This window comes from Salvia hispanica, chromosome 3 (assembly GCF_023119035.1).
Source record: "Salvia hispanica cultivar TCC Black 2014 chromosome 3, UniMelb_Shisp_WGS_1.0, whole genome shotgun sequence".
In the NCBI taxonomy this organism is placed as follows: domain Eukaryota; kingdom Viridiplantae; phylum Streptophyta; class Magnoliopsida; order Lamiales; family Lamiaceae; genus Salvia; species Salvia hispanica.
This window is the reverse complement of record NC_062967.1, coordinates 8,566,931-8,592,123: the sequence shown is the minus strand read 5'-3', so window position 1 is coordinate 8,592,123 and position 25,193 is coordinate 8,566,931. Positions and strand designations below refer to the sequence as shown.

The window sequence follows — 25,193 nt, the reverse complement described above, 5'->3', positions numbered from 1 at the left end:
TCAATGAAATAACTAAAATCCAAAAGAGGAGCTAACGGCTAACCATATATATACATAAATCACCAAAAAAAACAAAAATAAAATTCTCAAACACACACACAAACATCATAATGTGAAATAGGAATTTCCACATCATAAAGAGCATGAAGTAGCACACTCTTTTGCCCACTTAATTAATACTTGATTAATGTACTCCAATGACTAAAATTAGTGGACCACTAAACCTAATTAATTTAACATTAATGAGATATAGAAGAAGATCAAGCAAGGCCCCACTTTGTCTGACATTCTTTCAATCTCAGCCGTTGAAGAAGGGCCATGACTTTCTTTGTGGGCACCTCTTGAAATTAATTCAATATACGTGGCCAAATTGCAAATTCACTTGCTATGGTGACAATTCATCACCCTCCAAATATATATAGGAGCTCATGATTGTGACATAAATGTAGCAAATCATGTGTGCAAATCTCCTAATTTAAATTGGGATTTCATGTGAATGAGCAAATAGAAATATATTTGGAACAACATGGAAAATGCAGCATTTTTTTCCTTGCAGTAATCATAATTAACTAATCATTAAAGTCAGCATACTGTACATAATGTATTCAACTGTATCTTCAATGACTTTCACAACCTATGAATGTGACATTAGTAGCATATTCTCAACTTTGATCCCATCAATGCTTTTATTTTCCACAAATCAACATCATACTTCTATAAGCAAAGCATTGCAATTGGAAGATAGGAAGACTCTGGTTTAAACTGGGGAAGGTGACAGAAAATATTGCGGTTGCGATCTATATAGAAGTATACCACAGAAGGGACAGCCTGGTGTCGAGGTATGCTTGTGGGTAGACGACTCTACGACAGACTTGAAATCGGAAGGATACCTGGGCATGGCGAACAAAAGGCTGGGCGCCATCTTTGAAGCCCGTCTATGGCAACACATACAATACCAGGAGGGCTTGGTTGGTAGAATCTGGAGAGTAACTGCACACCTTTGAAGCTTGTGCGTTCGATTAACCCCATTTTTGTCTATCGCTCCGGAGCAATTTGCGTACTCAGTTGATTCGAATGGCACAATGCCAGTGCAGAAGTGGCAGCGCTCATGCACTTCGAGTTCTGAGGTTTCCTCTAGTTTCCTGATGAGAAATGAAATAGGTGTGATATCCGATGTAAAAGAAGGGGTAATAAACAAACCAATGAACACTAGAAAAACAACATATTGCAAGGTGTCGAATGATTAGCCTTGTTCAAACGACATGCAACGAAAAGAATGGGGAGCAAACATTAAGTATTAAACAGTCGAACTGGTGGAAATGCCATACCTCTTCTTAACCTCTCTAATTTCTGCTGCAAGGAATTTGTAATCATCTTTCACATTTTGCAAAAGCCACTGCTTCATCTGTGGCAATCCATCACCTCCAACTCTGGAAAATTTTTCTGCTGAATTGGATGGTGGGGATATGGCAGAAATACTAATACTGACAAGCCTCAACAAGAGTTCTTTTTCACAGCTAAGTAGTAAGTCCATCCACAAATTTATTTCTTCTTTCTTGTCACCAATCAAGCCTTCTAATACATGCTCTTTTCCACTCACGTTCTCAGTCATGAATTCTTTCAGCACCACTCGCCTGCTGATTATGTTTATGAGGTGCAACTGACGGGATGAGAGCGTGGGTAGAAGTTTAGGCGCTTCAGATAATAATTCACGAGATATTTCAAACTTGGATCGTAAGCAAGATGCCAGCCATTTCAGCAGGATATGCTCTACATACTTGGGTGCAGACTGCTTGAAGGCTCGGAGAGCTGCTAAGATATCGAAAATGTTCAGAAGCCTGTTGGGGTTCTCATACTTGTTCAGTCGCCCGAGTATAATTATTTCCCACCAAGTCAGTTCTTTCTCCGGGAATCCAGGAAATGTTTCCTTTGCTATCTCTGAAGATGTAATAACAGAAGGGTCCAATTGTTGGCCTCCAACCCAAAGGAACTCAACTGCAGATTTATGAGATCTGAAATTATGACAATATTTCTACATTAATTAATAGTATGAAAGAGGTTGAGCTGCTCTCACACTTCAAAAAGATTTCTCAATATCATTCTATTGGTTTCTCTAAGGGTGAGTTAATAACTACTATGTGCAGACTAAACTCCTAGGCAGTTAGTTTTGACATTTTTGCAGAATACCAGAGATATTTACCACAGTGGATATGGAAATTATATTGACAAATGCAATTATTAGGTGAATATACCGCCATGTATCTCTTGGCGCATAAATATGCACAAGTGTAGGTGTATATTAAACAGGCTACAAAAAAAGAAGTCTAAAAGCTCACCTTCCCTCATACATCGGATCTAGTAGATCACTGTCATATCTGCGAACCTGCAACAAGAGGTCATACACTTTTCAGCCATCCATTCTGCCTAAGGCTGATTATATAGGAAAGCATGATGCCTGTATTTCTCTATCTCATTAGCATTAATATTTATCATCTCAAAACTGCTCTTTACATTCACTGGCTATAATAAATAAGGAGAGGAGAAAATATCATACCACAGCAACTGCCAAATTTCCAGGAGATACCGTTAGACCAAAGCAAGAGTCTAATGCATGACCAAACTGTATTTGTTGTTAAGTATTAGTTCACAAACAAAGACAATCTCTTCAAACCAGGAAAGGTGATCTCATACCTCTGTGGAGCTCTTCAAACCAGGACTGCTCGAGGGAATTGGCACTTCAGACAGAGAATCTCCAACGAAAATCCAGCTCTTCAAGGAGTTATTCTAGAATCAATGAAAATTTATGTAAAAGCACAGTTAAGTTAGTTTCCTAGAGAATCACTCTCTTTTTTGTCGACTTTTTAGGCTTTTAGCATCACAAGACAAAGCAGTAATGATAATTATCAGAAAGATTCGGTAAGTAACCCAATTGCCAGTGGTAATAAAACATAGGTAAGATGTACTATGACACAAGTCACATGATTTCAAGCCTGGAATGGTTTATCAGACCATCGCATGACATGCTACGAAAAATTTTAACTCATGCAGTGACATAATACATTTACTATCGAATGTTGTACCTGACTACAACTGTACAAACAACGTCCATCAAAAGCCCAAGCTAAACCAGAAACCTGATGTTTATTTCAAAAAAAACAAATTACTCATAAACGTTCAAGTGGCCAAAAGAACAGTAGTAGAAACTTACCGTGCAGTCATGTGCATTATAACAGCCAACATTGTCAAATTCACCAGTAGTTGTGTCAAGGGTACACAATTCAAAGGATCCGGAACATTTGCCAATAGCCAAGAACAATTTCGATGGTGATCGTGCGGGCAAAGTAAGTGAAAGTACAGATATCATAGAAGAATCAACCGTCGCAACCTAATTTCATGATAAATTGCTATTTTTTTAAGATATGACCAAAATGAGTCACGTATGAAACCAAGACACTGAGATGCAATTCTGACCTCCTTCAACAATGATAATGAATCATTGATAACTTCAGACGCCTTGAGTAAATTTTCACCATTTACCAGCCAGATCTTCACACTATAGCATAAAGCGGGGAAAAATAATCATGTCAATAATTACTAATGTGCATTGTTAATAAACCTAATATGGTAGTTACTCACGTGGTGATTATTTAAGAGCAATCAAAATTCTACTCATTTTAGAGGTAAGCCGGAAGGTAATATAAAAAGTACGTACCTACCATCAGAACTCCCAGTAGCCAATGCAAACTGGGTCTTTGAATCATTAGACCCATATCCAACCCAACTAATTGCTGTAATCCAGCTATCATGTGCCTTCTCAAGGCCAACAAGTCGAACCTCACTCGCGTGCCCATCATTATCAGTAGAATAGCACTCAGGTGCACAAACTCTCCACAATGAAATTTTACCGCACTTTCCACCAACAGCAAGAATTGAGCAGCAATTAGAAGAGCTAGAAGGTAAAGCCACATCGTCTCCAGATGTCTCTAGAATTGGAGACCAAGCAATAATAAGTGACATTAGCATTTCATTGCGAGAAGCATACTGCTGTGCAGATATTAATGGGAGACAGTCTTCGGTCACTTCCGCCAGAGGGTTCCCTTCATAGAAAGAGGAGGAAATAATTTGCCAATTGTTCTTCTCACCCAGATTTTCATGGTCTTCTGATACTACCTGATAAATGTTATCAGGATACAGATTAGTGTTTAATGAACTTTAAGAGTATTGGACAAAGAGATATTGAGAACGCCCAACTAGAAATGAATCCAGCAGCACAAAATCGCTGATTCAATGTGGATAATGATTGCTGGATAGTTGTCTATAGGGAATTAGAAAGTCGAAGAAGAGGACACATTACATTAGCTGTTTTTTGTCTTCTACGGTTGACACACTTTCTCAAACGTGTACCTTTATTTGCAGTATCTTGTCTTGGTATAACCTGTACAAGAAAAAGCAAAAATAATTACAAATGACTGAGGGTGAATGCATAGTATGTCCTGAAGAATGAATGATCTTGTAGCATATGCCACATACGAAACCAATAGCAACGACTCACATCAGAACCTTCCAAGGGTACAATTTGACACTCCCCAAAATTGGTGCTCTTGTAGTAATTATATAACACTTCAGATATATTCACAACCTTCAGAGACCAAAACAGGAGAAAACTAAAATCAGTCAACATTTTATAGAATCTAGTCCTAGTTTCATTACATGAGCTTCAGAAAATACCATTTTAGAGTTAAGGATCCCTCAAATCGTGCTGATCAAAGAGATTGCAAACTGAAGCTTCAGTATATACATACCTCTATCCACTCCGGAGAACAATGTGGACGACGGTAAAGCTTCACATGCCCGCTGGTGGTGCAAAGAGCAAGCAAACAACTGCCTCATTTATTTGGGGGTAGGGAGGGGGTGATTAGCTCTATCAATGCAGTTATGATGTTATAAGCACAAAATTACTCAAAGCTGAAAAAGTTCATATTAGTACCCAGCATCGTTGGCGAGACCTGCAGGAGACCAAGAAATCGACCGAACACAAGGACGAGTTTCCCTTGATAAATGATAAGGAAGCAAGCACCCATTTAGCAAATCAGCACCTATGTTCAAATCAACAAAAAAAAAGCTGAGACAACTAGAAGCACAATCCTTCCTACATCTATCAATATGGTTAGGCTAAGCTTAATTACTCAGCGTACCTCCGCCATCAACATCAATCTTCCCAGTGGGGAAGCGCTTGCTAGATGGAACGGTAATCACACCACGAACTTTAGGATTATGAGGATTCTAAACAAACAAACAATGCAATTGCTCAGCTAATAACCAACCAACTAAACTGTGCAACAGCAAATTCAAACAGCAGCACATAAGTTGGAAAGTACACGACTTTACCAGAATTATAACAGCGGCGCCACACGCCACCGCCAACAAATTCTCTTCCGACCAGACGACGGCATTGGGGTAAACAGTTCGCAATGCGACGACGGCAGATTGGAAGCAGGACATAGCACATCAGAAAATTGAACAATCGTTCTTCTTTTTCGGTTAAACTGAACAATCGATTCGCTGCTACTGCGAGTAGTCTGCAGCAACCTACAACAAAATTAACTTTAAATTACAATTAAAAAATTAAATTAAATACTACTAGTATTTATTAATTAATTGAATAAAAGGAAAGTTTAAACCTTGAATCAGTAAGGAAATAATGAGATACGGTTGAAGATATGGATGCTTAAAAGTAGCACATATGCAACAATATCCATAAATAAACTGTTCAATTTCTACTCCTAATTCTAACCTAATTACCAAATCCTAATCAAACGCGAAATAAATTTCCTTCGCCAACAATGATTTTCACTCTATAAATACTGCAATAGACAGAATTTTGGGAGAAGCTGCAATCGACAGAATTTCGTTAAAACTTGATTGATAGAAATTTGAGAGCGATAAAGCCATGGAAGTATCACCGAAAAAAAGCTCGTATTCAACAGGAATGCCGGAGCCGTGGATGTGGTTTTGCAGTCCAGCGGATGCAGTGGTGATCAAGCAGCTCCGCACTTATTTAGGCAATTTCAATTCTCGGCCGTCGTCGTCTACTCCTGCGCCGATGAAGCCGGAGCCATGGATGTGGTTTTGCAGCCCTGCGGATGCAATTCTGACGAAGCAGCTCCGCCGTTACTTCAGTTCTCCGCCATCGTCGTCTGCTTCTACTGCCGAAAACGATGGGAAATTACTCCATTGATGTGCTGAGTGTTCTTCAAATTTTGTTTTATTTCTTCTGTTACAATACAGAGTTTTGTTGTTGAGTTTTCATAGAAATTGTATTTTTCCTTCATTCTTTATTCCTATATTTTTCATTTAATATACTACTAATTACAATCATTAGATAGATTGTTACAATAACCATACGTAATTTAAATTATGTCATTCAAACTCAGAATGAAACAGATATTCAAAGTCAAAATTAAAGTATGCAAAATTAAAGTATTCAAACAGTTGATTAAATGTTTATATAGTTTTAAAAATTTTGATGCAAATCCTTAATTATGGAGTTCTCTATGCAATCAATATAATCATTTTTAGGTTTATTTCGTTCATTGTAAATTTTGAATAACAAATCATAAAATTTCAAAATCTCTGCATTAAATGCAATTTGCATGTAAATTTTATAATTTTCACTAATTCTTGAATCCTTTTATAACAAAATAAATTTAGTCAAATTATTGAAATTTGATTTGATTGTTAATGATGACTAACTAATCAAATGTAATTTCATTGCAAATAAATTTAAACTTCCTAATTTAAACTGTTTCATTGTAAATAAATGTCTCTTTGATATTTAACTTGAAAATAATTTCAAACTTCATAATTTTTCAATAAATTCAAATTTCTTGATTAATTTTATGACAGGGAAAAATATTTGAATAAATAAAAGTAGTATTTAAATAAATAAAATCAATTTGCACTGCCGCCGCCATCTTCAAGCCCTGATTCCTGCGCAGAAATAAAGCAGATTTCGAGTTGCCATCTACAGCTTGTTTCAACCATTTGGTAATCCTTAACTCTAATTGCACTCTGCGATTTTAACTTTTTCAAATTTTCCAATGTTAACTGCGGAAACTTATAACCTAGTTATGATTTTTTGAATTATTGTTATCATAAGAGGAAGATTTCGTTTCTTCACTGCGAAATTCAATTGATTTGGTTGGGTTTGTTTCATGTATTTTGTTGGATTGAAGATCTTGCTTGTTTTTCAGTTAGGAAAAAGGTATGACTATGAAGGGGAAAGGAACGAAAAGGGAATCTTCATCCTCCAATTTGGATTCCCAGGAACCCAGAATGGACATCAAGTCCATCCTGAAAGATATTGAATTTTTGGGTAAGATTAAGTCTCTTACATTTACTACTGTTATAATCCAGTTTGTTGGATCTTTGGTGAAGTATGTAAATTTCTTGGAGCTGTTGTTATAGGGAAAAGAAATATTGACAATTTGATTCATGCCTATTGCTGTCATTCTAGTATATTTGATCTTATTCTTTGCTGTAATATTTTTCTAGTGAAGAAGTGCATCAATGTTTTGAAATTTTTCTATGAACTATGAAGGCAAAGGAATTCGATTTGAATGAATCTGTTCACATGACTAGTTGTATTCATCAGAAATTGCTCCATGAAGGTTAAAGGGTTTGTTGTTGGTGGTGTAAAATACGGTTTGGAAAAGATGACTATCATAATAGGTTTGATTTTGGTTGAAATCACTAACATGTAGTAATCTTTTGTTGATACTTTGCACCCATGGCTGAATTGCTCCTTCCTCGTACTATGAACTCTTTCCTTTGTGTGTGTATGTTTATGTTTGTAGTTGGTTGTGTAGAATAATGTTTGGAAAAGATCACTGTCCAATTAGGTTGAGATTTTAGTTGAAGATCACTAACTTTGCACCCATGGCCGGAATTGCTCCTTCCTCTTACTATGAACTTTTTTTTTTTTTTTTTTGTGTTTGTTTGCTTTTGTATTTGATGAGATGAACATATGAGATATGGGTGTACTACAATATCTTGGAATGTGTATAATTTTCTTGTTAATTCAGGTTCCTCACACATGACATGGAAACAGAAAAAGGACTTGGAGAATAAGAAGGTAGTGTCACTCGGTGGAAAGGTGTGTTCATTTATGCCATTACTATTGCAGCACATATTAAGCTCTCAAGTACCATGTATGAACTTTGTGTTTCTTGTTAAACAGCCTCCAAAGAAACAGAGGTTACCTCTTAGTGTTGCTAGAGTTTCAATGAAGAATCAAAAGGATAGAGAAGAGAAACTGCTTCAAGAGGTTACTTAACATTCTCAGCTTCATCATTTCACTCAGTCACTCTAAAGCTGTATTTCGATTAATATTAGAAATGATGTGTAAATAATTGGTCTATACAGAGAGCTATACTTGGAAGGTTTGGAGCCTACAGTAGCAGTAGTTCCAAGAAGGTGCCAGAGAGGAAACCAGCAGAGGACAGAATTCTGAAGTCGATGCAAGGCGATTTCAGAAAGGGGGTTCTCAACGTCGGGCATCTGTTGAAGCCCTCGGCCCCTGAAGCCTCTAACGACAAGGGCAGGCACCCTACGGGTAAAGGGAAGAAGAAGAAAGATGGCAAGAAAAGTCATGGCAAGAGAAAGGGTGGTGGCGGTGGTGGCAAGAGGCGTCACTAGGAATATATCTCAAAGTGACTACACTTTCTTTTGAATTTCTTCGCCTTTCTGAACCTGGCTATGACTGTAACTGCGGAAGCAAGCTTGTAGAACATATATACATTCATGCCTTGTATCTGTTGGCATGCTCAGATTTGTTTTGTTGCTCAATGCAGAATGAAATTTTGTGTTGCTAATTTCTGATATATAGATTTCAGTTTATTCTATTTGGGAGCGCAAAATTGCATAATACATTTAGCAACAAGGGAATGTTTGCAAAGGAACTTAACACCATTTACAAGAGATCTCATAATTTTCGACTCTCTACAAACTTCGTTTTGACTAATTTTCATCTCAAAACACCTTCTTGAGCAGGAATCAGCTCGCTGTCGACTCAACAACCACAGGCTCCAGTTTCTCTGTTTCACCGTTTTGTTTAGGGATGATGAGACCGTATCCCCCGGCTCTCCGTTTGTAGACTATGTTGATCTCACCTGCAACATGGCAATCTCTAGCATCAGCGACCGAAAGGAGCCCCGTCATATATAAAGACGGAAAGACGGAAAGACGTGAAGTCAGCTTACCAGTTTCTTCGTTGCGAAAGCCATAGAAGTCATGATCGAGGTTTTCCAGCTGCTCGACCGCCTCGCTAACTGTCAGAGGAGGCATATCGAAGTACTTTGTGCGAACAATCTGCAAACAAAAGTGTATACATCGGGAGATTGCTAAGTTAACACAAATTTAATGAACACAAGAATGTGAAAAAAACATTAAAATGAAGAAAGAGATGATGAATGACAACCTCATTAATGACGATTTCTTCCTCTTCAACTCCTCCACCCAGAATTCCCACTGCATCAGCCTCATCTGCTTCTTCGGGTACCGCCTCAATATCCTCAGCAACCAAGAGTGCACCGGGGTCCCTAACCTTGAGCCTGTCGAAGCCCTTCATATGGCGACCATGGTCCGAGTCTTTCTCCTTGATCTTCCTCAACTTTCTCTGGATAATGGAAGAAACCAAATCTATGCTCCCATAGAGCGACTCAGCATCTTCTTCTGCTCGAACTACTCCATGTTTCTTAGTGAACAAAGTAACCTATATACATTAACACAACTCCTTAGATAGCATACTAACAAACACAATCCCTGTAGGCTAAATACAACACAGTGGTAAGACGCACGCACCTCACACCTTCGCACTTTTGGGCCTTTCCCTACCTCTCCACCACGGATGGACAACCTGACATCGACTTCCCTCACTAAATGGCTATGCTTTTGCACTGCCTTACCTAACTTCTCTTCCACATAACTCTTCACAGAGGGACTCAGCTGCATTTTCAATCCATGAGAAGATCGATTAAAGAGCATCAGAGAATAAGCTCACCGCAGTTTCCCCTCAACATTACCCCCTTTGTGTGTGTGTGTTTACTCAAATGTAAATGTATGATGAAATCAACAGAACATAAATGCAAGAGTTCTCTTAAGAAACACCAATTCCCAATCTACTCACCTCCCATCAAATCGATTACCGCTACACCTCTTCAATATCAGAAGTGAGAACTAACTAACTACACATTGAGCACTAGTTCAAGCTTTACCTCTTTAGCAACACATAAAGATAATTTCTTTCTACATCTCAGACAAAAACTCCAACTTATTATACCTCTAAAATCAAGAAAGTTCAGTCACATTCCATAAAAAATGTGAATTTACTACTCCAACTAACTATCCAACAACACATTGAACACTAATTCAAGCTTTACCTCTTTAGCTACACATGAATGATCATTTTAGCTACAAAAAACTCCAACTAACTGAAGTCAAGAAAGACCAGTCACATCCCATAAATAAAATGTGAGAACCAGCATCGAGAATCAAGAATCCACCGGCCCACAAAATTCCCCTCAAAACTCAACCAGAATCAGTCAAATACAAGAATTCTAAGCATGAGGAGGAAAAGGGCACCTCCAAATTTTTGACTTGGAGAATCAATTTCACAGAAGAGAGAGGGCCATCCCATGACATTTTCACCCCAAATGATCTCTGAGCAACCATTTCACGGCCTCCGAATCCCGAGCCGAGAAAACTGGATTTCTGTGAGGGAAATGAAAGTGAGTGAGAGCAGCCAAGCGACGAAGAAGAAGACGAAGTGGAGCAGAAAACATGGTGTTGAATTAAGCTCTTCTGAATCGCTGGAGCTGTAAGTAGCGTAGCCATTTTTCTGGAGCTTTTGAGATTGAGCTTCTTTCAATTTTACTGTTGCGGATGATGATTGTTCTAGAAGATTGCAGAGGGAAATGGAATTCAAGAAAGAAACAGTTGCAGTGACGATGAGAGAGAAAGAGAGAGTGATGATTATCCAAGGTGGAGTGATGGGTGACACGTGGTATTGGACAAATGGGCCGAAGATTTGAGGCCCACTCTTTAATGAAATGGATAAGCCTTGTGTTGGATGTATGTGCAATTTAAAAATCATAAGAATATTCAAATCACAAGTATTTTTTTTTTTTATATCACAAAAATAAGTTACATTTGGCTCATTCATGAATCATGATACTCAAATATATGAATCTGAAGACGAATAAGTCAAATAAATTGCCACCATAAGATTAATGATTTTAGAGTGGCCAACATAATGAGTATTGAACCATTCATTATGAACCTAGCATTTTGTTAATTTTTTGAAATAAAATATGTTCATATAGTGCATTTTGTTAATTTTTTGAAATAAAATATGTTCATATAGTACAGAGACCATATTTGTTCAATATGAATTAATATATATGTAAAAGCATAGCTAATTTTGAGATTATGAAATACACTTGATTCATATCCACTCACTACAAAATCGATCTTTATCGAATACATTTGATTAATATGCATCTTATGCATATGCTGACTAACATAACTTGGAATTGGATTATGCTCATAGTTGGTATAAACCAACATAAGTTTTGGTTCCAATTGGCCCAACATAATGGAGATCGCGGTCATAGTTCAAACTGTGATCGATTCCAATTCTAACTTGAGAAATATATATGGTTTTGAATCATTAGTCCGATTTAATTTAAGCATTACTATTTACACGTGTTCAATTATGAAAACTTGAAATATCTCATCTTCACAATGGTAGAGAGAAATCCATATCTCACAATTGTGAAGTTCACCCCGATACGACTTTTAAAACTAAATAATATACCATGATTTCAACTGATTTTTAGTTTCTCATATCATAACTATAAAACAAACTCTTAGCAGTAGTAATAAAACATTGTAAACTTAAAAGGCAGACCAAAAGCAATCTAAACATTGTGAAGAGTGTTGTGCTAGATTTTAGTTCTAGACTTTATTTTATGGATGACAAGTATAATATCAATTTAAAAGAAGTACTACTATAGAGCTACCCTAAATCGTTAAGAATACATATTTCTAGTGTTATCCATTTTGTGACGTGTATTATTTTTCCCTATCACTTTTGCAACTTGGAGTTTGGTATACGATAAATTATCACAAATATCAACAAATTGAAATATCGTACGATGTAATATCCCAACGTTACCACAAAAAATAAAATAAAAAGCATGACACGTTGAGTCTGGGGCTTATATTTCTTCTCTCATTTATGGTCTTAAATTTGAACCACATAAATAAAATTAGTGTATCTTTTAGGATATTTATTCTCCAACTTTATTCGGTTTGGCACCGAATTTATCAATATGACAATATTTCGACATTTTAATTTAGTTAATAAACCATATATTAGTTGGATACCGAATCCAACTGGCAATTGTTTTTGTTTTTTGAGTTGAACAAATATGAAAATATGTATACTTATTTAATTATATAAATTTTGGACCACTATTAAAGTAATCGAATTTGTTAGGAAGAAACTTTTTGAAGCAGATATTTTTAAATAGTTAGACTCCTTGAACATTGTATGGTACTCCATGTTTTCTTTTTAAGAGGATTATTGTGTCACATGTTATATATATAAAGCTGGGTCGTTCATAAATATAATTATTTTTTATGAATAAAAGGAGCATTAATTTTATGAAGAAATACCGGTGGAGAAATTATCGAAGTCTTAGGCCTACTTACTATTAATTTCCTTTCTGTCTCTTAAAAGTATGTCTCTCATAATTATAGACTTTTCAATATAGAAAATATTGTTCTCTTTAATAAAACGAATCCATTCTGCACTAATAATTGTGCATTAAAATTTGTGTCCTTTCAAAACTTCATATTTTCAAGAGACGGAGACAATCATAAAAGTTGAATGATGAAATGAGACATTCAATGATAGATCTATAAAGTAATTTACAAATTGTGCATTTGGAACCCAATTGCACAACTCGTACGTGTACTTCACGCACGATGCTGATCAATCAAGGAGAGCACATGCATCACACGAGCATGCAATGTGCTTTAGCGTGCCTTTACACTCGAGGCGTGCCAACATACAATACTCTTTGTCTACAATGTTACATTGTACACGCATAACATATAAAGCTTTGAAAGTTGTATTAAGTTAATTTTTTTTTTTTAAATGGCAAGATATTATCGAATCTCCCAAAGTGTTTGACATTATGACCCTCCAACTGATAAATATTCTACAACGATTCCAACTTCCCATTTGTCAAGTCGTCGTTTTCCTTCACTAGTATAGTTTAATTAAAATAGAAATACAAGGATTAAAGATAAATCATTTGGACAACTCTAAAGCCACAAATATGATACACCAAATGTCGAATCCACGTGTCGAATTGAAGATAAGCAATTCAGAGACATCAATGGTTGATTCCACGTGTCGAATTATTATCCATGAAATCTCAAAATATCTTCTCTTGTGGGGCCCGCGTGACAACTTATGCCCATGTGTTGCATAAATATCTTTATAAAGCTGTATTATATTCTAATTGTAATTAAAGAGTGTTTAATATCGACCATTGGTCCCAACCGCCTCTTTTAATTTATACCACCAACCAATTTTGAAGAGGGGAAATAAAATAATGATATAATAAAGAATGGTGAAAACCAATGGCCACTTGCTTTTTGATTGGGGAAGGACGTGGCTAATTTGGGCCATTCATTATAATATCCTAGGCATAAATAATGATCCTAGATATTTTATGTCACTTTCTTTTATTGCATGTCCAAATTACTAAGCAAGTATGAGCCCTCACTCAATTGCCCATCAATTTTTTATAATTCTATAATTCCCTCAAAAGTTTGAAAGTATTTAAGTTTAGTTACACAATAATGATAAATGGATAGTAGTCATTTAAATGCCAAAATTTAGTTAAACTTTGGCTAAAGTTATAAAATTCCACCAAAATCCGTGATTAAATAGTATTATAATGGTAAAATGATATAAAATTTGTTAAATCTTTAAGCCTTCATATATTAAAAAAATGAAAATATTTTACTTATAAAAACGGGTAATTTGATGTAGTGGAGTCACCTATAGGGTGTTAATTATAATTTTCATAAACTATGGGGGTAAATCAGAAAATTTTAAAAAAATATCTAAATGATCCAACCAATGAGTAGACTGAGTTGACATTCAAAGTTAAACAAGAAATGTAAGCCATCAGATAAGAGGCGGTTATACAATATCCTATACCAACAAAATCAAGAATTTGGGATATTTTTTTACAAACGCTTTCATTCTCAGAAGAAGAGTGAAATCTTGAAATGGGAGAAGTTGCGATGAGCAGTGAAAATGGAATGGAATTGCAAGCTCGAGAAGCGGAGATGGAAAGAAACGGGAATGGAATCACAGCTGAAGAAGGCGGCGGCGGCGTGGAGGGGGGTTCTGAGAAAGTGAGGTGGGAGAGGTTCCTCCCAAAAATGGTGGTGAGGGTGCTCTTGGTTGAGGCTGATGATTCCACTAGGCAGATCATTTCTGCACTTCTCAGGAAATGCAGCTACAGAGGTTGGTTTTTGAGTTCGGATCATTGCTCTGAATTTCTTGATTTTGGATTTGGATTTTTAATTTTTTTTGTGGGAGGGTGAAAAGGTTGGGGTTTGATGTGTGGGAATGTGACTTTTTATGGTCAAAGATTGAATCTTGTGGATGTTTGTTGTGTGAATGTGTGATTACAAGGCTGAATTTTGGATTTTGTTTTGTGATTGTCTTCAGTTTTGGAGTTTAGTGTTCCTTAACTCCCACTAATTAGTTATATGGTGAAGAATGGAGGAGTTATTTTGAAGATTTGTTTTTCAATTTTGTGGTTTTTGGAGAAAAATCATGAAATTTTATGTATAAATCTTATGATTATTGGCTGTATTGTGAATTGATGATGTTTTAGCTTGCTAGAATGATGATATTGAAAGTTACAAGTTGGAGATTTCAGGTTTAGCTCCAAGAAAAACCAAACCTTTATATTGAGTCTGTTAATTTGAATCATCTTTTCTTTTGAAAATTTCAATTTAAGCACTTACCAAGCTGTATTAGTTCAACTGACATGGTAAATCTCTGGAAAATTTGCCTCATGACTTGTTTTGAAAAAAAAGAAGTTGGCCATTAAGATTACAAATTTTGGAAATTTTGTTTAAAATTGGAAGTTTTGTCAAAATGGCAGTTTGATACATCTATGTGGTGATTTCAGTTTGTAGGATGTAAAGTTTCCACATGTAGTATTTCTTGCTGAATTTGTCAGATAGTGTTACTCATAATTGCAACTATGATAAGAAGTAGGTTTTGGTTGGTTTTGTTTGAAACTAAGCTGTGTTTATTTGAAGCAGTTGCTGCAGTTAATGATGGATTAAAAGCTTGGGAGGTTCTGAAAGCAAGGCCCCATAACATAGATCTTATTTTGACTGAAGTCGAACTGCCATCAGTCTCCGGATACGCGCTTCTCACTTTGATCATGGAGCACGACGTCTGCAAAAACATTCCAGTAATAAGTATGTTTACTCGAACACCTCATGGTTTTCCTCAACACTTGATTCATGGTTTCTAACACCTTCTGTCTGTATTGGCAGTGATGTCTTCACACGACTCGGTTAGCACAGTCTACAAATGCATGTTGAGAGGTGCGACCGACTTTCTTGTCAAGCCCATCAGGAAAAACGAGCTCAGGAACTTGTGGCAGCATGTCTGGAGGAAACAAGCTGTAAGTTGGTTCAATCAATCATCATGCTTTTCTCCGAGAAATTTGTTGTTTTCGTACTAAAAAACTGATCTTGTTTCTGTTGTATGATATCAGTCGAGCACTGCTGCTGGACCAGGACCTCCCGATGAGAGTGTTGCTCAAGAGAAGGATGAAGCCACCGCTGAGAACAATGATACGAGCAACCATTCTAGTGGTTACATGTCGTGTGTACAGAGAAACAAAGAGGGCATCGAGAAAGGAAGCGATGCTCAGGTATTTTGGCTTCTCTACGCTTCATCCTATCCATATTCTGAAACAGATGGATAATCTCAAATAATACGAGACTCATAGAGAGCGACTATTTGAGCTGCAGAGTTCATGTGCAAAACCGGGATCGAAAGCTGAAGAAGAGGAAGACACTGAACTCGTTAAAAACCACCCCTCGAAACCAGAAAGCCCGAAGTGTCTTTCAGATGGCATTAGTACTCCCGGACAGGAAGAATGCCATCAACAAAAGAGTAAAATCCGAGCACATGATAGTGAGACCGAAGGTAATGTTCTGTCACATTTACCTCTTTTCTTCTATCAGTTCGCCTCCATGGATCGAAAATGCTTACTTATATTTTGCTGATAGGATTGCAAGTGGCAGCCAAATCAGACGCTGATCAAGGAGCGACACGAGAAGACAAGAGCTGTGATGATAATCAAGAACAGCCTGGATATATTTTAAGAGAGGCCATTGATTTGATTGGAACTTTTGATAACAATCACCTCAAAAAAGGCAGTCTTGCGACATCTGCCTCAATTTCTAATGCAAACAAGTTCAACATGTTGCCTATGTTGGATCTGTCTTTGAGAAGATCTCAAGTAAATGATGAAAGTCAGAGGCTAAACCACTCTGATGCTTCTGCTTTTTCGAGGTCAGTTAACACAAACCCTTTCCCCCTTCCATTGATCATCAGTGATTCTTTGATAAACTGATGAAGAAACAACTCTTTTGCAGATACGTGAACAAGCCGTTGCAGCTCAGTCCCAGCACTTACAATCAACACAAGGACATTGAGACGAGCTCGGAGAAACAAGCCGGTCCAACACAGAACTCACCCTCTACGCCTGCTGTCCAAACAGGATGGCCTGAATTCACATTCTCCTACTCTAAAAGTCGAGACATATCTCACCCGGTTCCTGTTAGAGGCGTAGGATTCGGAAACTTGAGCAGCCCTTATGGTTCTACAACGCCCTCATCGGGATCTCCATCACTGCCTGGTCAAGGTGCAACTACTCACCACTCAGAACCCTTCCCACAGCCAAATCCTCTCTTTCAGTCGGACCATCAGCCCTGGACTCCTCAGCAACTTCTCAGCCCTGCAGACCACAGGAACAGCAACTCCGTAGATCAGACAGAAAACAAACAGGACGAGTTGGAGGATCATGGCCTCGTCTCACACGGAACGAATCAGAGTGCTAATAGCAGTTTCTGCAATGGCAACATTAGCCATCATCACAGTCAAGTTTCTGGATGCAATGGCACGATCAACGCTCACGAAGACAGCTTCCACCATCACGATGGACCCTCTCACCGAGCAATGCAGAGAGAGGCCGCCCTAACGAAGTTCCGCCAGAAAAGGAAAGATAGATGCTTTGAGAAGAAGGTACATTGAATTTCTTTTATGACTACTTTTATATGACTATGAAACACAATTTCTCACTACAGCCTTATATTTTTCTCAACAGGTGCGGTACGAAAGCAGGAAGAAGCTGGCTGAGCAGCGGCCGCGTGTAAAGGGACAGTTTGTCCGACAGCTGCCAATGGATCAACCTGAAAGCTCGTCGGCTGGTTAGCTACATCAGGAGCAAGTTATGGCAGTAACAAGTAGTGTGATCAGTTAGAATTTGGCATCTCTTTATTCTTTACTTTGATGTATGTATTAATGTATGTATTTATTATAGAGCTGAGATACAACCTAACTAGTTGTATAGTAGAATGTATTACATTCTTCATCAACTGCTTGTACATGGTTTTTTTGTTTTTGCTTTTTTTGCCTCAGTTTTCTGTAGCATTTTGAGGCATTCTATACATTGAGATAGAGATTGGCTTATGCATTGTTGTGTTGATATAGACCTGTGGTGTTGTGACCATAAATTGAGTTTTGTAGTTGGTTTAGTAGTTTCTTTATGTACTACTAAGAAAATCATGGTTTTATAATTTGATTGTATCATCATTAAAGTTTTGCTTTTATTATTTATCACTATTCTACATTTAAGTATATGCTAGAGATAAAGAGATACTAATGTACTCAACTTTCAACTTAAGTAAACGGTTTCCCGATTATCAGTTAACCGAACCGATTAAGGCGATTATCGATTAATCAATAACTGAAATTTTTAGTTTAAGTACTAGAATTCGCACCTAACATAAATCCTACATTATTTTTGCTAAAGTAATTTATGTTGAGTAGTAGCTAAGGAAATAGTAGCAATGACGGCTTCAGGCTTGATCGACCCCACCTCCGGCCATAATTAAATTCGGTCTTTTGAGTTGCTGTCACAACTCGTTGTCGGTGATGGCCATTGCACAACCTCTATTTTTCGTGCGGTAACGACCTTCTTCATTGTGTTCGACCCATTATTTCTGTTTCTAGGATTTGTCGTTAATAATGGAAATCTTATGAACCGCACTCCGCAGATTGAGTAGTTCAAGAATGGTAGATAGATAGATTCATTTATCAAGCAAACGTTTAAACACAAAATCCAACCCTCTGCAAGTAAAAAGTGGCATAGGCGCATAGCCTTATCTAATTGGAACCCACAATTTTGCTAGTGATTTTAATCTCACCCCATTATTTATATTAGTCATTTTCAATGGTGCCAAGCGCCAGCTTCCAATGTCCACACATTTTTCCTTTTCTTTTTTCTCTTGAATAACAACTACTCCACTAAAATCTTAATAATTAATTCAACCCAAAATTGTAGATATTATTTTTCTTGAATGTTTGTTGTAAAACATTGAAGTAATGGTGGGGTGATTTGGGGTCCAACAATGGAGAAAAATACGACAAAAGGTAAGTCGAGATGAGAAATCACTACTCATGAAAATGGGGTACAACAACTTTTTCTTACTCAATCTATGGTCTAACTTTTTTAAATATCAAATTTATCGTAATTTCCAAATTAATGGACTAAGGAGTATTCTTATTCAAGATTCTTAGTTAAAGGGACCCTCATTGCAATCAAACCTTGCCTTTTCCATTAAGTGGTGTGATACTAAAATATTTGGCATAAACTCAAAGATTTGATAGTGTCACTTGTACTTAAGTATGCAATATAAACTTCTAAATATTTGTAGAGCTTAAAATGAAGCTCAATTTAACAACTTCTTTACTAATTAAAAAACAAAATATTTAATTCAATGGGCGTGGTCAGGTGGCATGAGACTCATCCATCATTAAGCAAATGGTTAGGTGTTCGATCTTTGACTTATGGAGCAGCCTTAAATTCTTGATCAGCTTTCTCATATTCAACAAAAAAAAATTTAACATCTTTTTTACACCAATCAAATTCAATCACCAAACACACACACACAGACACTAAGCCTTCATACATGATACTATATCCCAAGCACAAAATTCCAAAGTGATAGAGGAGTGATGAGTGGTCAAGTGATGTTCATCTAAACCCTAGAAAACATTTTTTCTTAACACAAAAGTAACTAAATTTGGTTGTAATAAGTGCTGAATTTTTCCAAGATTCCCCATGTCTTTCCTTTAACTTTACACTAATTTATGAGTTATAATCATTAAAACCCGGACATGTTTTGTGACACTAATATATCTGCATGACTTTTCACAGTTGCAACCTTTCTCACTTACCACTTCCAAAAAGTGATTAACTTTTTTTTCCCAATAATTCCTAAAGCAACATAATCGGAATCTTAAGCCCATGAAAATTATTTTTCAAGAAACACAATTTTGTAAAGTATATGCATGACAGAGAAGTGGAGTGTGCCTGCATATTCATGAATCATTATTGATATGTTGCTTGTAGGTTGGGACTCCTAGTCCACTATGTTACAACACTACCAAAAGCCATTTGAATTCATTAGTAACCTTTTTTCCCTCTTAAATTTGTAACAATTTAGTAAATTAGACAAAGTCATCTAACAAATATGATGATAAGAAGGGATTGACCTCTGTGTTTATATCATTTCGTGGTTGATCTGAAATCTTCGGAATAAAATAATTTTTCAAAGATTTGAACCAAACTTGAAAATCGAAAATAAAAAAAACTTATTTCGCGACTTAGGTTGCAAATCAGAAACATGTGACTAAATTTCCTCAACAAAGAAACGTCGATTAATCAAGTGAGCGATGCCAGAAATTGAAGCGAAGATTCAGGTTGCTTTCACTCATCCGCAGTCGTACTTTTCTGGCCATTGCTTCAGTTTCTCAGATTCCGGGTGCCATGAAATTCGGACATTTATAGTTGTTGCGGCTTTTGTTAGCTTTTGATAGATTAGGCCTTTCACCTTTGTCATTGTTTTGTGTTTTGCTGTTTTATCGAGTTATATTTCTGTTCGAGTTTGTGCAGTGTGACTTTCGAACGCTTGTCACGAACCTTTGCTCGCCTTCCCATGCCGCCAACTTACCGTCGTGTCCCTACAGACAATAAAGCCGGTCACTCGGCTGCCAATAATTTGATGCCACGTGGATTATTCAAACAGTCACACTTACCTCCAAAACCTTGAACTGAAAGTAGAAAGCCAAAAACAATCAATTGCTGCTTTTTCTCCCCATGAAAAAAGCCCTTTATTAACCCCTCATCTCTCCATTCCCTTCCTTTCCTCACCAAACCACATCTCCTCTCCCTTCCTCTCTCCTCAAATGTCTGTAATAACAGAGAAATCACCCAAAGACTGCGCCACCAAGCAAGCAACCACCACCTTCCCAATCCCAAAACTCAACAAGAAGCTCTACCTATACCTCTCCACACTCCTCCTCTCTCTCCTCTCCCTCCTCCTCCTCATCTACCTCACCCTCCACCCCTCAAAGCCCCACTTCTCCCTCCAACAAGCCGACGTCGACCAGCTCAACCTCTCCGGCCCGTCCTCCCTCCTCAACTCCTCCATCCAGATCACCCTCCAGTCCGACAACCCCAACACCAAGCTCGGCATCTACTACGACGAGTTCATCCTCTACGCCTCCTACAAAGGCCAGAGGATCACTCCCGAAGCCGCCATCTCCCCCTTCTACCAGGACCACGGGGAGACGAACCTCCTCAGTGCGTCGCTGGTCGGGTTCCAGCTCCCCGTGGCCCCGTCCTTCGCCTATGAGGTGCAGCGCGATCAGGGGGCCGGGAGGCTGGTGTTGAGCTTCAAGGGGATGGGGCGGCTGAGGTGGAGAGTTGGGAGCTGGGTTTCGGGGAGGTATCGGTTCGTTGTCAGCTGCGTTGCTGTTATGCCGCTTGGGCCGGCTGTGCCTTCGCCCCCTTTGCGTTCGAGGTCGAGCTCGCAGTGTTCTACTGTAATGTGATAAGTGTAATTATGTAATAAGATTATGGTTTCCTTGATTGCTCGAGTGTTGAAATGTTATTGTTGATGATGTAAAGTAGCTTTGTGTGATAAGGAAGAAAGAAGAAGTGGGATTTTGTGGAGTCTTTTTGGTATTATGATTGTTTATGGGATTTTTCATTTTTGTAATGAGAAAAGATGAAAGGGAGATATGAAAAAGTGGGAAATGTGAGTTTTGGTGCATTCATGATTGAGGAATATGCGACGCTCGTGATTTTATCAAACGCTAGTGGGCCCATGTGCCGCGACTTGACTAGTCGTGGGCGGGATGCCACACTCGATGAAATGGACACACGCTAGAGGTATTGGTCGAACAGAGAGTCTCGTGTTCAAGACTTGGCTGGTCGTGGGCAAGATGATACACTCAATGAATAAAATTTAATACACACATCGGATAGGTATATCGGTAGAGCAGAGAGTCACGTGTTCAAGACTTGGCTGGTCATGGGCGAGATGATACACTCGAATGAAATTAATACACACATCACATAGATATATCGGTAGAGCAGAGAGTCTCGTGTTCGAGACTTGACTGGTCATGGGCGAGATGATACACTAGCTTGATGAAATACACAAACGTCTGATAGATATATCGGCCAAACAGAGAGCCTCTTGTTCGAGACTTGATTGGTTGTGGGCGAGATACTACATTCGATGAAATACACAGTGCGATAGATATATCGGTCGACATATTGTTCGCACAGAGTCTCATGTTGGACAGCCTGATGATTACATGTCATAACACATGGTTTGAATGATTTGGCTCATGCGTAGTACAAATGAAATGGATTTCAGTTTTCACTCCACTGCTTGAGAAAATAATCAGCCAGTTTTGTTAAAGATTAAATTTTGGCAAACTAGGCGTGATACTACTATACAATCAATCATAGATCAGCAAACTTCAAAGAAATTGGGCAACAATGATTATTTCAAGAGAAAGAGAATGAATGCTAATCCTTCTCTTTTCAAGGTCCCCAGAAAGTCATCATACTTATTTTTCTTCAAAAAGTGGCAGATTACAAGATTCTGGAGCTGTATTATTAGGAGGGTCCATGGAAGAAGAGAAACAGTGTCCCTTCTACTAGTTTGAACAAGAAAAAGAAAATCTAAACAAGGAAAAAAGCTGTTTTTCAAAACTTTTTGGAGTTTCTAAGCTCCAACTACTTCTACTAAATTTGTTTGTCCCTACAAACAGCACAAAGGAGAAAGAGATTGTAAAAAAAAAAAACTAGATTTGACTATACTCAGTTTACTGCAAGAACAGCAAAAACAAAACACAACACATCAATTAGTTAAAATGTAACAGAAAAATGATGACTTGCCACCAAACCCAATCCAAACACAAGAATTTCCCAAAGCCTTCAGTCTCATTATACACAAATATATACAACCAAGTCTCCAACTTTTGTTGAATCAAACATGTATATGATTCTTGAAAAAGAGAATACAATCTCTCTCTTATTGGTTATTACATGTGGCTCATGATTCATATACATACATTGCTCCAAAATCGTAATCCTAAAGAAAAAATGCAGAGCATCAATGGGGGGAACTCACCTCAGATTGAATCAGAGTCAACCCACTTCCAAAAATGCTTTTTACACGAAACCGCCTTCTCATCCAATCCCCCGTACTCATCCGCCTCCTCCGTCGAGAATTCGCCCTCCGGCAGCCCCTCCACCTCCGCCTCCACCGTGTGCAGGACGTACCGCGCCGGCAATCCGGGATACGACGCCGACGCTCGCTCCTCCACCTTCTTCGTATAAGATTCCGGCACCAATCGCACGATTCCCCTATTTTCGTCGCGATTCCCGCTTCCTAGGGTTCCAATTTCGACGGAGGTTCCGAGCCCTAATTCCTCCCTCACGGCGCGGTACAGCGCCGCCTCCACCGATTCCCCCGGCTTCATCTTCTCCGAGAGGGGGCGGCCGCGGCGCCTCACGTCGCCGTTGGAGAGCTCCTGATGCGATTCGATTAGGATTTTACCGTCGCCGCGGACGATCCTCGCGACGACGACTTCAACGGTGCGGACCGGCGGGATCGAATCGGCGAGATCGGTCTCGCCCTCGGCGATTTCGAGCCAGAGATTGTGGACATTCTTCGTCCCCGGCTTGACGCCCCACGATCCGAAGAGGTCGGCGGCGAGGCGAGGGCGCAGCCAATCGGAGAGCGTCTGCGGCGTGGCGAACGGCGGAGGGAGGCGGCGGGGATTCAATTTTCTAGGGCTGAGGGAAGACATTTTGGGGATTTTGCGGGGGTATAATGGGAAAGAGAGTTTGTTGGTGGGGAGGAAGAGGGCGGAGGTGGATTTGGGGGAGGTGGAGAAGAGGACGAGGAGAGAGAAGGCGGTGAAGATGATGTCAGGGAGTGTCGTCGGCTTCTTCAGCGGCGGTGGGATCGGTGGCTGGGGCGGCGGAGGCGGTGGCATGGCGGTGGTGATTTGGGATTCATTTATGATTTTTTTTTTATTTAGGGTTAAAATTTGGGGATAATAAGAGGTGGGGATTTAGATCAGATTTTTTCTAGATTTTGTGACATGATGATGTTTGTGGTGTAATATGATTGGCAGAAATCATGGTAATTTTAAATAATTTTCAATTGGTTGACATGATAATATGAGTACTATGATAAGACATGTCTCGTTATATTTCAAATAATTCTTTAAACAAGTACATCTATTCATCACGGAATGAATTTTAAGTTGATGCTAATCTAATTGCTATAAGATAAAGATATGTGTAATTTTTGTATATATTCCATATAACTACGACTATTGAATTTGACTAACGATTCATTGGTGATCATAATTCATACACGATAATGAATTTTCTATCACACTTATTTCATACTCCTATTAGCAGTGTAATTTTATGCAATTTAATTTTATAAATTAAGTCAAGATAATAAAATAGTAGGATATATATTTACTTGTGATTTTCTCTTTTCATTGTTTTCTTTGGTATGATCACAGTAGAATAATCAACAAATTTTCCTTTTGAATACTACCACTTGTGACTTGTTCTCGAAAAATAATATTTATATAGCAAAGTGTAATATACTACAAATTTAATGAAGTAAGAATTAAATAAAGAGAAAATTAGTTAAAATATTACTTACAATTGAAAAAAAATAAAGATACCAAATGAAAATATAGACTAATTTTGGTAAATGAAACAAAATAAAAAAAATATACAATTATGATTATTTTTGTGAAGAGTGATGATATGTTTTTTAATCAACGAATCTTAATCGATGAATTAAATGATAGAATCATCAAGAAACGGTGTAAAATTGAAAATAATACTAGTAGTAATAGTATTAAATTTATTTGGTGCTCCACAAAAGATGGAATCAACTTTCGAATTCAACCATGACGGTTTTGCAATTGCATTTTGACTTTTTTTTTTCATTTAGTAGTGCTTGCTTTTTTTTTTAATATTTCATTCGTCCAATTAGTACAACTCCAAAAAGTCATTGTTGATAACAATATAGTATTATAATTAATGTACTTTTTATACGTTCGAATTGAAAGATGATATTTGAATTTTTCATCTTTATCAGAACAAAGTTACAAAAAATTATACTATGAAAGTTTGAGATGACCAAGAATCGATCAATGAAATTAAAGAACACTTCAATTGCCGTATACAAATGTAACATTCAAGTGTTAGTGCATGGTTGTTCACATTTGAAAATTTTAATAATTGTTATGTTTTTTTGCATTTGTTTGTTTAGGAACCTTTTGATCTTTTATAAAAAAAATTGCAACTTTGCCCTTGATCGATCTTAACCTTTACAAAAAAGAAATCAAAGGTAAATTACATAAATATGGTTTGAAAAGTTTGTAACGTAAC

General features: G+C 37.7%; 6 protein-coding genes across 7 annotated transcripts; 3 read left to right on the top strand and 3 right to left on the bottom strand.

Annotated features, from left to right (window-relative positions):
* Positions 1-527: 527 nt before the first annotated feature.
* On the bottom strand, positions 528-6,312 carry LOC125215550. 2 transcript variants are annotated; one of them, XM_048116992.1, is made up of 16 exons: positions 5,964-6,312; positions 5,389-5,589; positions 5,196-5,283; positions 4,988-5,096; positions 4,803-4,881; positions 4,553-4,639; positions 4,355-4,435; positions 3,713-4,170; positions 3,472-3,553; positions 3,209-3,385; positions 3,081-3,134; positions 2,692-2,784; positions 2,555-2,620; positions 2,337-2,383; positions 1,329-2,012; positions 528-1,142 (listed from the first exon to the last, which is right to left on the bottom strand). In XM_048116992.1, the coding sequence occupies exons 2-16, from the start codon at positions 5,500-5,502 to the stop codon at positions 758-760; spliced, it is 2,604 nt and encodes an 867-aa protein (XP_047972949.1). In that variant the 5' UTR covers positions 5,503-5,589; positions 5,964-6,312; the 3' UTR covers positions 528-757. The 2 variants fall into 2 exon arrangements, with proteins under 2 accessions (XP_047972949.1, XP_047972950.1); XM_048116993.1 differs by lacking the exons at positions 4,803-4,881; positions 4,988-5,096; positions 5,196-5,283; positions 5,389-5,589; positions 5,964-6,312 and adding an exon at positions 4,729-4,758.
* A 605-nt stretch (positions 6,313-6,917) lies between these two features.
* LOC125213780 lies at positions 6,918-8,873 on the top strand. The gene is made up of 5 exons (XM_048114514.1): positions 6,918-7,047; positions 7,254-7,375; positions 8,085-8,155; positions 8,240-8,326; positions 8,425-8,873. The coding sequence occupies exons 2-5, from the start codon at positions 7,267-7,269 to the stop codon at positions 8,695-8,697; spliced, it is 540 nt and encodes a 179-aa protein (XP_047970471.1). The 5' UTR covers positions 6,918-7,047; positions 7,254-7,266; the 3' UTR covers positions 8,698-8,873.
* Positions 8,874-8,903: 30 nt separating this feature from the next.
* On the bottom strand, positions 8,904-10,996 carry LOC125213779 (ribosome-binding factor PSRP1, chloroplastic). The gene is made up of 5 exons (XM_048114512.1): positions 10,642-10,996; positions 9,862-10,005; positions 9,479-9,772; positions 9,261-9,369; positions 8,904-9,170 (listed from the first exon to the last, which is right to left on the bottom strand). The coding sequence occupies exons 1-5, from the start codon at positions 10,891-10,893 to the stop codon at positions 9,055-9,057; spliced, it is 915 nt and encodes a 304-aa protein (XP_047970469.1). The 5' UTR covers positions 10,894-10,996; the 3' UTR covers positions 8,904-9,054.
* Positions 10,997-14,268: 3,272 nt separating this feature from the next.
* Positions 14,269-17,872, top strand: LOC125215178 (two-component response regulator-like APRR3). Its single transcript, XM_048116517.1, has 8 exons — positions 14,269-14,611; positions 15,424-15,585; positions 15,664-15,794; positions 15,888-16,046; positions 16,147-16,324; positions 16,408-16,693; positions 16,777-17,425; positions 17,508-17,872. The coding sequence occupies exons 1-8, from the start codon at positions 14,371-14,373 to the stop codon at positions 17,613-17,615; spliced, it is 1,914 nt and encodes a 637-aa protein (XP_047972474.1). The 5' UTR covers positions 14,269-14,370; the 3' UTR covers positions 17,616-17,872.
* A 2,723-nt stretch (positions 17,873-20,595) lies between these two features.
* Positions 20,596-21,522, top strand: LOC125213614 (NDR1/HIN1-like protein 26). The gene has a single exon (XM_048114258.1). The coding sequence runs from the start codon at positions 20,654-20,656 to the stop codon at positions 21,299-21,301; it is 648 nt and encodes a 215-aa protein (XP_047970215.1). The 5' UTR covers positions 20,596-20,653; the 3' UTR covers positions 21,302-21,522.
* A 1,249-nt stretch (positions 21,523-22,771) lies between these two features.
* On the bottom strand, positions 22,772-23,767 carry LOC125213613. Its single transcript, XM_048114257.1, has one exon. It carries the CDS (start codon positions 23,765-23,767, stop codon positions 22,898-22,900), a length of 870 nt encoding a protein of 289 aa, XP_047970214.1. The 3' UTR covers positions 22,772-22,897.
* Between the last annotated feature and the right edge of the window lie 1,426 nt (positions 23,768-25,193).